Source organism: Tiliqua scincoides, chromosome 4 (assembly GCF_035046505.1).
Source record: "Tiliqua scincoides isolate rTilSci1 chromosome 4, rTilSci1.hap2, whole genome shotgun sequence".
NCBI classification, from domain to species: domain Eukaryota; kingdom Metazoa; phylum Chordata; class Lepidosauria; order Squamata; family Scincidae; genus Tiliqua; species Tiliqua scincoides.
The window spans coordinates 76,337,438-76,351,615 of NC_089824.1; the positions used below are offsets into that span (position 1 = coordinate 76,337,438).

Here is a 14,178-nt window from a genome sequence, read left to right on the forward strand (position 1 = left end):
CTCTGAAAAAAGGAGCCTAGGAACTTCTTATCAGAACCTTCCTAATGAGTAGAGGCTAAAGTATTTTCCACATTTCTCTTTGGAAAAAAGGAAAATGTAGGGGGATGTAATACAACATTATAACTTTGTTGTATGAAGAGAGGGACGTCTTCAACAATCCTAGAACATCCCAGTCCTATTCGTGTTTGTTCAGGAGTCCCACTTATTTAAACTGAAACTACTCCTGGATAACTGCATAGAATTTCAGCCTTATATCACAATCCTGTACATGCTTACTTGGAAGTCATACCCATTTGTGTTCAGTGGGGCTTACTCCAAGATAAGTGTGAATAGGATTGAACCCTATTTTAAGCTTGATTACATTAAAGTCAGTAGGACTTACTTCTGAGTAGGCACGGATTGTGCTGTAAGTCACTCAACTCTCATATTTAAACTCTCTGTTTTTTTCTGCAAATTTTTCCTTTTTATTGCAAAACAGAGAGTGGGTTCCAGTGATACAATAAAATAGTGGTTTGCAAACTTTTTAGCACCGGGACCCACTTTTTAGAATGACAATCTGTTGGGACCCTGGAAGTGATGTCATTAACCTGAAAGTGATAAGTGACATCGTCAAACAGGAAAATTTTTAACACCCGCCCCCCATACAACAAAATCAAATCAACCAATTAAGTAAACTAAAAGTTTACAGTAAGTATAAGTTAAAAAAATATTTAAAATAAAGAAGAACCTTCCTAACCCCTACCAAGCAGCTGATTTGTTAAAAAAGAATTCCCCAAATATCCTAAAGGCAAGCCTATCCACACTTACCTGGAAGTAAGCCCCATTTACTATCATTATTAAAAGTATATACATAGTAGCCTGTTAAAAGTACAGATCTGTAACATTTCCCCATATGCAGTCCTATATCATGGTAGCATCAAGTCTAATACATTAAAAATAGTCTAATACATTAAAAAAAGTCTAATACATTAAAAATAAAATACACATTAAAATGAATGGGGACCCATCTGAAATTGGCTCACAACCCACCTAGTGAATCCCAACCCACAATTTCAGAAACACTGCACTAAAAAAAAAATTGTTCATGTGAGTGGTCCACTTGTATGAGCTGTAACATGCAAAGTTGTGCAAGATTGCGACTCTCTCTGTTCCCATGAAAACAAAAATCACAATTTGTAGTATCTTTTCAGTTTCTGCGCAGCCACCCTGGAAGCAGAACAGTAAGCAGTTATGAATCCCCGTTTACCCTGCTTTCTTCAGGGTACACACAAACACAAAGAGGGCTGAGTCTTGTATAGCAGTTACTATACTTCTTTATTGGCCATACAGTATTTGTTTGCAGCCTTTTAAATATGAATCAGAAGAGCATTTTAGGCTCACAACAAGCATGTGAAATTGGTTTAGCTAGAGATGTAGGCCACAATGCAGCATAGAGATAGGCATGCAAATGTGTGTGCTTCCTTATGATCATTGATTTTTTTTTTATTTAGCACTGTTGTGAAGGGGGAGCTTTTAAAATGTCCAACACTGCAGGCTAGAATAGAAGCTTCTCTTGGTTTTCAATATAATCTTAAAAAAATAAATAATGGGGTGGGTGGGTTAGAATGCAGTTGGGCCAGAATCTATTGCAGGGCTTAGCGCTAAAGCCTCTGTATTCCCTACCACAGTTTAAGGACAATTTGCGTGCCTCCCTTCCATGCTACTTAAGAAAGATCCAGATTCAAGGAAGTTACACTCCCACTTTCAATGAATGTCATAACTTTGGAAACAGATCCTGTTGTTCATACAGTGCTTTGAGAACAATACATCATATATGGAAGAATGTGATGATGATGATGATGATGATGATGATGATAGAAAACAAACCCAGTTATTAACATTTTGGATGTTCTGATCTGTGATGTTCCTGCCTGTGTTTTAGGCAGGTAATGTGGTAACAGGAGAGATGGTAGAAGAACTTCTTCTGTCTGGAGCAGACATTATCAAAGTGGGAATTGGGCCAGGTAAGCTGATTTGGGGTGAATTGTGAGGGTAAGCTCTTAGTTCTATATTTACACCCCTGAAAATGCAATGTTTACATTAGTGTTTAATTGTGTTCAATGAGGCTTACTCCCAGGAAAATAAGTATAAGATTGCAGCTTTGGGCTCAAACTACTGTACTTTAAACATGTACTTTGCAGCTTGTTTCTTCTGTGTAAAACAGTGTATGCATGAGGGCTTGATCTGGACTGAGCCTACTGCAGTGGGGAAGGTGGATTAAACTTGTTGTCCCTGCTGTGAGCCTGATCTGCTTGGTCCCTTGTGGGAGCTTTTCTTCCCAGGTCAATGGAAGAAATGGGAGCTTTTCTTCCCAGGTCAAACAGCACAAGCAGGAGTCCCTAGTCCCCAACCCTCTGCCCCACTATGGTTCCAATCCAGGTCAGGCTAGGGTGGTAAAATATGTTGCATCCTGAACTATAATGTAAGGTGGGGGGGGGGGTTTCTTTTCCAATCAGATATGGGGTGCAAAGCAAAGATGGTGTCTCTGTTAAGTTATCTCTGTTGTCAACCACCAGGATTCAGAAATTTGCTAAATGTCTGTGTCCAAATCACATCCTCTGGTTCAATTCTCCATTCTCTGTATGTGAAATGGGAATAACAGGGTCCTATCCTGCAGGATGAACAGAATCAGTAGTGTCAAGTACTGTGAACACTGAAAGTGCTTTTTGAAGGAATGAATCAACCTGTGTTATAGCTGCTTTCGAATTGTATAGAAAATGCATTATATTAAGAATATTTATATATTGCTTTTCAACAAAGTAGTTCACAAAGTGGTGGTTTACATGGAAAAAAAACTGATAAATGGTTCCCTGTCCCAAAAGGGCTCACACTCTAAAATCATGAAAGGAACTACCCCTCATTTAAAATGAAAACACTTTAAAGATGTACTGAGATTAATCAGTGGAAACAGAATGATAGCTCAGTCTTATTTTAGTTACCTTTCAGGGTTATTTTAACTCAGCCTTTCAACTGTAAAGGGCTTCAAGGCAGCTTACAAAGAAATCACATAGAATGAAATTACTGTCTGACTTCTCCCTCTGCTGCAGTTAGGTGGAATAGCTTTTACAGATAGTTTTTAGAAAGGAGGAGTCTGTTGGCCGTTGAACCCATAGTTAACAGACCCCATGGTCCTCACTAGTCAGTGCAGGTCTTTTTCTTGCTGCCCTTTCATTTTTAGATGGAAATTGGCAGCTCCCACCTTCATGCTCTTTCAGTCAAAAAAGCCGTTGACAAGCTATTATAACGACTTGCCTGCTTGCCTGGCAAAATAATTACAGTAAAAGCTGTATTAACCAGCACTTTAAGAAACCAGAAAACTTACTTAACTGGCAGGTGACATGGATGGCAATACGATTCTTCCTTCATCTAAGCAGAAAATTTCAAATAGCCATCTGACATCATTTTCTGGTGTGTGCGAAAGTTGTTTCGTGTGTTGAGCTTGTTCCTGCCATTCATGCTTTTTCACCGCTTTTTATTTTGTCCTTTTTTCATGTCCTGTGCATTTCTTTTGTGGTGTTCAGTCAATTAACCAGCACATTTGTTTAACCAGCAATCCCCATTCCCTGTGAGTACTGCATAACACAGCTTTTACTGTAATTATCCCAATTCCTTGAGCCAAGAAACAAGCTCTGAAGTCAGTAAAGCAAATACACCTTGGGTTGATGTAGGCTTAGTATTTCTAACCCATTAACTATGATTAAGCTATCAGGAGCAGGTTGATGGATGTGAAATGCAAGCACTGATGTTCAGTGCAGTTCATAGTTCCTCCTCACCCAGATGTGGTGACCCTGGTTTCAAAATCAGGTTAAGAGGTAATTCTGGTTGGCATTAACCACGCTTAGCATTGGTGCTGATGTAATTGCTCAGCTGTGGTAAAGGCTGGCAGGGGAAGGACTGAGGTATTTGTAGTGCTGGCCAAACCATGGGGGTTTGCTTCAGGCAGCGGATTGGTGAGAGGTGCCTCCCTCCCTGCCTCCCCTTCCTGCTCCTTGGATTCAGAAACAAAGAAGGGAAGGGAATGGAAGAGAAAGTGTGGAGGAGAGGGCTGGGCTGGAGCATTGGATGCTTTCTGAATCCAGAGAACAGGATGAAGAGAAGCAGTGGAAGCGGCCACTGGTGCACCACTGGGTAAGGGGGGGTGGTATTTGGCGGGCTGTCTCAGACTGCAGGAGATCTTGGGCCAGTCCTGGGTATTTGGCACAGGAAAAGAGTGGGGAGGGAGCGTGGAACTATTGGAGACTGAAACACTGATCTACTGTAAGGAAAACAAGTGTCAAGCAGAGATCCTGAATTGTTTCCTCAGCAGTTCAGCATGTGGTTGGTCTGTGGAACACCAATCAGTGTGTGGTTGGTCTGTGGAACTCCTTGCCACAGGATGTGGTGATGGCATCTGGCCTAGATGCCTTTAAAAGGGAATTGGACAAATTTCTGGAGGAAAAATCCATTACGGGTTACAAGACATGATGTGTATGTGCAACCTCCTGATTTTAGAAATTGGCTATGTCGGATGCAAGGGAGGGCACCAGGATGCAGGTCTCTTGTTATCAGGTGTGCTTCCTGGGGCTTTTGGTGGGCCACTGTGAGATACAGGAACCTGGACTAGATGGGCCTATAGCCTGATCCAGCGGGGCTGTTCTTATGTTCAGAAAGAAATGATAGTGGAGCATTGGACAGAATTGTTGAAAGGCTCACAGTTTTGCTGCTCATCTCCTCCCATCTTTGTGGGCCATATGAGGTGCCATTTGATGTTGGATGCTTTTCCTGTTGGAGAAAATTTGCCCATAATATCAGAAAGATCTGCACAATCTTTCCCATGAATATGGCTTTAAAATTCACATGCAACCCTCAGGTTTGTGGAATCACAATCTGGAGACGTGCTTTGCATGGAGCTGTTAGTGTGATTCAGTCATCTCACTTGTTTTTATCCACAGATGTGGTCGCTCAAGTTTAATCTTGTTCGCTTTTAATGTCTAGGATCTGTGTGTACCACTCGGATAAAAACTGGTGTGGGCTATCCACAGCTGAGTGCAGTGATTGAGTGTGCAGATTCCGCCCATGGGCTGAAGGGACATATCATTTCAGTAAGTATGTTCTCCTGTAAACTATACAATCGAGCACAGTAACGAAATGAAAATCCCAACAAGCAGAAGTCAAGTAAAACTTCTCTGTGATCATCTCTGGGTTCTGGTTGCAGTTCGTAAAGACTCAGAAGATTTTCATGCATAAATCAAAATCTTCCACCTGACTTTGGTGACTTGGAAATAGCCCCTTGAATTGTACCTGGGAGAAGCTATAGGCAGCTGCCTTAGAATACTGATTTAGAACACCTAGAATATTGGTTTATCCTAGAATACTGGTTTGCAGCAGCTCCTGACTGCTTTAGCACAGTCTGAAGAGCAGTCTCAGGTACATCACATTGCAATAGGCAAGTGCTCACTATATAATCTATTCTTACAATACTGAACTTGGGCCTTGGTGCTGGTAGATCCTTAGCAAAGATAGGACCACTCACAGACAGATGGTTCCTCGATGCTGGTCATTAGTAAGAGCTTTGCAGAATTTCAAAACTTCTCAAAAAATAAAAAATCGGGGACAATCTCCCCAACACAAAACAGTTGCTCATGCATGCCTCACTCTGTTCCATTGGCTGCCTCAGGAACACAAAGGTTAGAGAGAGACCAGCCTGCCTTTTTTGAGAGGTGACAACCTCTGTTATGCTTCTACCACTAGATAATCCCCCTGCATTGTTGGAAAAGCACAATTCCATACTACCTCTGCTGTGGCAAATCCTGTACTCCCACTTCCCTCAAAGTTACTGCCAAGAAAAAGAAGAGAAGAAACTGCAGTAATAGGTTACCTTCACCAGGCCACCCCATCCATGAGGCCAACTGAAGCAGTCACCTCAGGCAGGAGATTGGTGGGGGGGCACCACTCTCTGACCACTGACCTGCCTCCACTGCCTTTCCTTCTCCTCCCAATCCCTGGGTTGGGAAAGGAAGGAGGGGCAGAGAGGAACCGGAAATGTGGGGGGGGGAGGAGAGTGTTGAGTGAGAACATTGGGGGGTGGGACAAGGAGAGGCTGGCACAGCATGGGGCAACATTTAGCATGCCATATCAGGAGGCTTTGGGCTGGCCTTGACCTTAACCTGTCTGCTAGCTTCTTTAAGAATGGCCGGTCAACAAACACACTACAAAAAGGAGGCCAAAATCAACTGCAAATCATGTCAAAGGGAAGCATCTAGCAGGAAGGATGGCTCATGTCATAGAAGGTAAGAAATAGGATGGGAGACGTGGCCAAAGAAGCAGGTGTGAAAAAGGTTTGCATAGAGGAAGGATTGCAGAAGAACATAGAGGGTGAAAAGGGAAATATTGGCAAGATAAATATAAAGTATGAAAGAAGGTGGAGGAAAAAGTGAAAAATACAGAAGAGAGGAAAAATATTGCACAATAAAAGGGAACAAAAACATAGCAAAGCAGGAAACATTTGCCTGCATGTCCTATTAATAAACAGGCGAAATCATTTCAGGGGCTGCTGATACACTGCAACATTTTGTTGCAGGCCCAACTTGTACCTGTCTAATAAGGAAATGTTAATAACTGGACTTAGAGGCCAACAGCTGTCCCTGGGTAAGATATGTCACCTGGACAGGAACAAAGCATTGCCTGTCATTCGTGATTAAACACCAGAGAATCCCTTGCAGTAGGTTCTGCTTGGGGAAAACAGGTGCTTCAAGAGTCTCTTGCCTGACAAAGCACCACCAGAAAACTGCAGTGTTTATTCCAGCAAAGGGACTACTGTACAAGGTTTTCTATGCTAGCAGAATGAAAAACCACAGTTTTTCTCCAAAGTTTCATGGTGTGGAATATAATGTGCTGTGTTTTGACAAGAATGGTTTCAGTGTGGGATGTAAAAGGATTCCAGGGATCCTCTTTAGTAACTCAGGCCATTTAACTAAGCCCTCTTTATTCTTCTTTAGTAACTCAGCCCACTGAACCCTAATAAAGCCAGATTTATACTGTAAGACATAGGACCAAAGTAGATGAGACACCAAAAGCTGAGTGATCACTTTCCTGGTTGCCTTTTTAATGAAATTCAACTGCAGGGTTGACTTATCATTCGACAGAGCATTTGACAGCTGTGTTCATGTGCAGAAATAGGATGCGGATATTCGATCCTGTTGTTATTCTCTGTATATTTGTACCATAAACAATACCTTCAATAACATTTCAGAAATTTATTTATAAATGCTATACTCAAAACAGAAAAAAAACCTGTTTCACTAAAATAACAAGACTGCTTAATTGGCACAGGCTCATAATGCATTGTTATTCTGTATGGGCTTGCCGTGGATATTGAAGTGCTTGTGACGTCTGGATAAAATTTTTAACTGAGGCAGCAACAAATATGAATATAGTCACTGACTTACTTTGTTCTCCTTTGAGTAGGATGGGGGATGTAGCTGCCCAGGAGATGTTGCCAAAGCTTTTGGTGAGTACTGTGTACTGCTTGAATCTGACCAGAACTGGATCTTACAATACACTTACTTACAGTCTTACAATATTGACTTTCTAGCATAAAATGTTGACTCCAAATTAATAAACTTCCAATAAGAAACAGGTCACAAATTAGTTTGCATTAGTTTGTTAAGCAGTTTGTTTCTGGGAAAAGCCTTACTCTAATACCTTTGTTTGGTGGCAACCTTCAGTCTCGAAAGACTATGGTATCGCGCTCTGAAAGGTGGTTCTGGAACAGCGTCTGGTGTGGCTGAAAAGGCCAATTCAGGAGTGACAATCCCTTCCACACTCGGAGCAAGTGCAGTCTGTCCCTGGTCTGTCTCCCTGGCTATGGGCCTTGCTTCTTTGCCTCTTAGCCTCAGACTGTTGGCCAAGTGTCTCTTCAAACTGGGAAAGGCCATGCTGCACAGCCTGCCTCCAAGCGGGCTGCTCAGAGGCCAGGGTTTCCCACTTGTTGAGGTCCACTAATCTAATTAGGTATCTAATACCTAATATTTATTTATTTATTTATTTATTTATATGCCACCTTTCTCTGTTGTTACAAGGCGTTCAAGGCAGTTTACATAAGCAGGCAAAGCTTAAACCACAATTTTTCAATTTGGTTTTTACAATATTTGTTCTGTGAGAGGAACTCACAGAACCCTCTGTCACCAGATGTTTCCGTTGTGGTGTGGTTAACTCTTCTGGGTATGTACCACTGAGCTTCCATAGGCAACTGTAAATCAAACCCAGGCAGGTTCTCAGGGTCTGACCACAACCCACGCACCCACCAAATAAAACGACAGACTAGAGCATTGGGGGATAACTGGGACACTTAATTTGAACTTCAGCATGGAAAATGGAGTAAGCATATAATTAACCCCACCTCCAAACAGGCAGGGACCTATGAAGGGGTAAACAATCCTGGTTGTCTACCTCCTCCTGAGTTTCTGAAGGGCAAACCACCAGACTCGAGGCTGCCTTTAGTTGTCAGACTGAGACAGCCTGTTAGCATTGCCCCAAAGGGTCAAGGCAGCTGAATGGCTCAGCTCACAGGATGTACCTTGTCAAGCCTTATGGGTCCAGCCAGGGGGCTAGCCAGCCTGCCTCTTCAAGCTGGCTAGTAATTGCATGAGCAGTTCTTCTTAACCTCCGGACCTTGCTGCCTTGGATGCATACTGAGATGTACCTACCTAACCATACTCGCGCGCTTCACGCCACAAGGAAGGACAGCCTATTGCTTGTCCTTCCTATCCCCATCAAACACAAAATTACTTAAACTCTGCTGCAGATCAGCCAAAACAGTTTGTAGTCTCTTGGTGAAAGCTGCACGCCATTGTTATGAAACAGGGCAGGGCAACCCCAGCAAATCTCTGGATGAAGGATCACTGCCCTGCCCAAGTTAGCAATGACTCTCCTCAGGTAAGTGTTGACCCTATGCCTGGTGACATCTATCCTGCAGATGCTTCTGGCCCTGTGCCATACCTTGAGGGGAAGAAGATTGGACCATAGGATGTGTATCCCAGAGAACCAATTAGCTAGGATGGAGAAGTCCCTGTGGGCCTGAAGCCTCAAGGATATGGATGTCCTCTGGCCAAGGTTGTTCTCCCCTAGGTTACTATGATTACCTGGGGAAGGGAGTGAGAACTGGTGTATTCCAGACCCATGGGCAGGAATCGTCTCCAGCGCATGCCTTTTTGTGCTTTCCAGCTGGTGCTGGCAATGCCTCCCAGTCCTAGCTGAGAGCTGTAGCTGGTAGACATGGTGTGCTTCCTAGCTCAGTAAACAAATGTATGGTTGCAGATGAGAACCTGGTAAGGCTTCATACCCTATGGACCTTTTGCCACAATAGACTGGCATTTGGATCTCAACTTTGGTAGTACTTGGTTATTACTAGGACTTTTATAGCTCTAAAAGTTGTGGTTCACTTTTCAGCTGCCCAGTCCCTCTCTGAATAATAATTCAGTCAGCAGTGATAAATTTCCCAACTAGTGACCATTTACTAGGTAATATTTTATTCCCTTTGGTTAAAACCTTCTGAGAAAACCTGTCCCCAGTATTGCTTCTTGCAATGGCAGACATATCACAGCACTGAAGGACTGGAAATTTCCATCACCACGGAACAAGGGCCAATTTAGTCTTCATGTCTGTAGTATACTGTTCAGCTCATGTAGTGCAAAATAAGTTCTACATAAGCTGCACACTTTGAGAAAGGAGTCTGAATATTGTTGCTATAACTTGCCAAGAAATACTCCTGTGAAAATCCCATTACAATGAATGGTGTGCACAAGAGCACTGCAATGTGCAGAAGTGCTTGGGGGATGCAGCAGAAGACTGATAAAATAATGACTGTGCCACCATTCAACCCAAACTCTAAGAGACGTTTAGAATCAGGAGCAAAGTGGTTTTCAGGGTAGCAGGTATTCAGTTGACTGGCACAAAGTCAAATACTTTTTTCCTTAAGCAGCATTTGAAACCAAACCATCCTCCCAAGGCTGATGACAATGGATAGAACCTGCATGGATTTTTGTGAAAATGGAATGATGGCACACAGATTGCTCAGCTTTGGATCTCGCGAATGTGGGCCACTGAGTACTGATTTTCTACCCAACCTCACTTGGTTAAAATACTCCACTTTGCATTTCCTTTGTGTTGCCTGTGGCAGTGGTTCTCAAACTTTGAGGGAGCTTTACTCCCTCAGTAAGTTCTTGCGGGGGGGGGGGAAGGGCTAGGGCAGCTAGTTGCTAAGCCAAAGCTAAGCAACTGTTCCAGCCTCCGACTGCATTCTAAGCAAGCGAGGATGATATGTGGCTACTAGGAAAAGGCTTTTTTTTGCAACAGGAGCCTTTTTCCAGGAATTAGACAAACAGGAAACTACTTCAAAGGGTTCCACTGTTGTTCTTTCTAATGCTTTGCTTGCCTGGAGGATCTCTTTAATCTCCTTTGGTCTACATGCAGTGAAATGGTGCAGTCCTCATATCTGTATTTCCACACACTTCAGAGATCTTGGCACCCAACGAGTCAGGATTTGGATATTTTAGAAAAATCTTTCATCTAAGATCAAAGTTTGCCCTTGAAGAAGTCTGGCTGCAAAATATGAGAGGAGAAATGCCAGAATTTAAATGACAGCCAGTGTCTTCCATTGGCAGAAGAACTCTAGTTTAACAAAGGAGCTTTTTTCCTAACCTTAATACCTTCTTTGTGATGATGATATGAAAGTGCTTTCTAAGCAGGAACGCACACCAAATAGCTTGCAAGATAGGAGACACCCCTGATTTATCCTTTGGATCTGGAGAAGCCCAGTTGTCTCCTTTTCTTGCTTTCATGGGGTTATGTGTACTTTCCCATCATGTCACTTCTTCTAGCACTGTGTGTTTTCAGAGTGTGCGGAAGACTTTCCTTAAGACGATGTGGACAGTTGGTAGAGGGCACACAAGTTCTTTCAGACCTCATTTCCACAGGCATCTCTTATGTCTCCTCCTGTCTGTAATGTAACATACTTGCTTAAATTATAGTATGTGTGTTGATATGTAGTGACTAGTGGGGTCAAAAGTGCAGTATCCTATATCTTATTATCATCCTTATCTATTATCTCTCCCTTTCACTTTGATGCACCGCAGACGCTCAGCTATAAGTTGATCTCACAGTTAAGTCGGGCAGGTTTTGAGCCAAAATTGAATTGAATTTCCTATGACCCTCAGATAAGTTGGGGGTTAAACTTAGTGGGGGTATCCGACAATAGTTTTGTCTAATTTTACCTGAGGTCAGATCCTGAAAAATAACCTACCAATAATTGTAACCTAAGAACTGTACAGTCTCTAATGTATTTAAAACATAGAATAAAAATGTATCTTATGATTTTTTACTATTTAAATTCTGGTCTTCACCACCTTTTTGTAAACACTATCAGAGTAAGTGCACTGTAAACAACATACCAGTAAAACAGTGGTTCCCAACCTGGGGTTCATGTACTCCCAGGGACAGTTGACAGGCACTTAAAAAAGAATGGAATAATGGCAGAAAAAGGCAGGTAGTGCTCCAGAATGCCTTACAGGGCCAGCAAGGCAGGAAGAGAGGTAGCTAGTTGGCAGTGAAAGCCCCACCAATAGCTAGTTTTTGGTCATCGATTCATGGTTGAAAACCAGCACAGTACAAAAGCTGAAATGTAATATGGAAAGTGATCAAGCACCCAGAATTTCTCAGGACACTTCTGGTGCAAAACAGTGCAAAGGCAGAGTCTTCTGTTCTTCAAACAGATAAAAAGAGAAAATACTGTGATGAATACACGAAGTATGGGTTTTCATATAAAGGAGATGAGGGCTTGTATTATTAATTACAAATATTTTGCTAATATGAAGGGTACAATTTATGGAAATGGGCTGCCAAGGCATACGCAAGTGAAAAAGGTTGAGAAACCACTGCAGGAGAACCATGAATCAAATTCTTCTTTAAGGTGCCTGGCGTGTTAAGCCTAAAGCTCTACCTATAACACATAACTGGAAGTGTGCAAATCAATTCACAGCAGAGAGATAAGAAAGTGCAGCTGCATATAGTTGCAACCCTTTCGTACTTAGAAGTAGACCCATTGCTTTCCATGTTATCTGGTGGCCATCACTCTTTATAGCCTTCATAGATCTCACGAAGGCTTTCGACCTGGTCAGCAGGGACAGCCTCTTCAAGATTCTCCCCAAGATCAGATGTCCACCCAGGCTCCTCAGCATCATCAGATCCTTCCACAAGGACATGAAGGGCACTGTTGTCTTCGATGGCTCCACATCAGACCCCTTTGACATCCAAAGCGGCGTGAAGCAGGGCTGTGTTCTTGCACCAACCTTGTTTGGGATTTTCTTTGCTGTCCTGCTGAAGCATGCCTTTGGAACTGCAACAGAAGGCATCTATCTCCGGACCAGATCAGACGGAAAGCTCTTCAACCTCTCCAGACTGAGAGCAAAGTCCAAAGTCCAGCTGAAATGTCTGCGTGACTTCCTCTTTGCCGACGATGCAGCTATCACTACCCACTCTGCCAAAGATCTCCAGCAGCTCATGGATCGTTTTAGCAAGGCCTGCCAAGATTTTGGACTGACGATCAGCCTGAAGAAAACACAGGACATGGTTCAGGATGTGGACTCACCTCCCTGCATTACAATCTCTGCGCATGAACTGGAGGTTGTCCATGACCTTGTGTACCTTGGCTCAACTATCTCCGACACTCTTTCTCTTGATACTGAGCTAAACAAATGCATCGGTAAAGCAGCTACCACGTTTTCCAGACTCACAAAAAGAGTCTGGTCCAACAAGAAGCTGACGGAACATACCAAGATCCAGGTCTACAGAGCTTGCGTCCTGAGTACACTTCTGTACTGCAGCAAGTCATGGACTCTCCGCTCACAACAGGAGAGGAAACTGAACGCTTTCCACATGCGCTGCCTCCGACGCATTCTCGGCATCACCTGGCAGGACAAAGTTCCTAACAACACAGTCCTGGAACGTGCTGGAATCCCTAGCATGTATGCACTGCTGAAACAGAGACGCCTGCATTGGCTCGTTCATGTCGTGAGAATGGATGATGGGCGGATCCCAAAGGATCTCCTCTATGGAGAACTTGTGCAAGGAAAGCGCCCTACAGGTAGACTACCGCTGCAATGCAAGGACATCTGCAAGGGATCTGAAGGCCTTAGGAATGGACCTCAACAAGTGGGAAACCCTGGCCTCTGAGTGGCCTGCTTGGAGGCAGGCTGTGCAGCATGGCCTTTCCCAGTTTGAAGAGACACTTTGCCAACAGTCTGAGGCAAAGAAGGAAGGCCCATAGACAGGGAGACAGACTGGGGACAGACTGCACTGCTCCCGGTGTGGAAGGGATTGTCACTCCCGGATTGGCCTTTTCAGCCACACTAGACGCTGTGCCAGAACCACCTTTCAGAGCGCGATACCATAGTCTTTCGAGACTGAAGGTTGACAATACCTAAGGTGGCCATCACCACACTTTGTGGTAGGAAAATTCCTTAATGATGCACTGAGTAAAGAAGACATTCTTTTTTTTGTCGTGACTCACCTGCAAGTTTCATTGGCTAACTCCCTGGTTCTTTGTTCTGAAAGAGGGAGAAAAATTTCTATCCATTTTTCTCCACATTAGGCATAATTTTATAAACCTGACTCCTCTTTCTTCTTAGCTGCCTTTTTTCTAAACTAAAAAGCCCCAAATGTTGCAGTGTTTCCTCATAGGAAGGTCTGCAAGCCCTCATCATTTTGGGTGCCCGTTTCTGCACCCTTTCCCAGCTCTGCAGTATCTTTTAGCAGTTTCATTTTCAATCCCTTTCCTATTGATTCTGAACATGGAAGGCATCTCTGATCCGTAGCACAGAATGTTCCTTAGCATAGGATTCCTTTGCTGCACGCTTACTCTAATATTTTCTGTCTTCCTCTGGGCCAATGATAGGAGCTGGTGCTGATTTTGTGATGCTTGGGGGAATGTTTGCCGGACATGATCAGTGTGCTGGAGAGGTCATAGAAAAAAATGGCAAGAAAGTGAAACTTTTCTATGGGATGAGCTCTGACACAGCTATGAAGAAGCATGCAGGAGGTGTTGCTGAATACAGGTAACAGCTATATTTAGTCTTTGGCATAGAACTCAGTTCCATTCCTCCA

General features: G+C 43.3%; 1 protein-coding gene across 5 annotated transcripts in view; it reads left to right on the forward strand.

The window, feature by feature from the left end:
• Positions 1-14,178, forward strand: part of GMPR (guanosine monophosphate reductase) — a 30,374-nt gene that overhangs the window by 12,704 nt on the left and 3,492 nt on the right. For all 5 annotated transcript variants that reach the window (XM_066623488.1, XM_066623489.1, XM_066623490.1 and 2 more), the window contains 4 exons: positions 1,922-2,003; positions 5,014-5,120; positions 7,486-7,528; positions 13,970-14,129. In XM_066623488.1, coding sequence (XP_066479585.1) covers positions 1,922-2,003; positions 5,014-5,120; positions 7,486-7,528; positions 13,970-14,129 — 392 coding nt within the window. The remainder of the gene's footprint in view (positions 1-1,921; positions 2,004-5,013; positions 5,121-7,485; positions 7,529-13,969; positions 14,130-14,178) is intronic.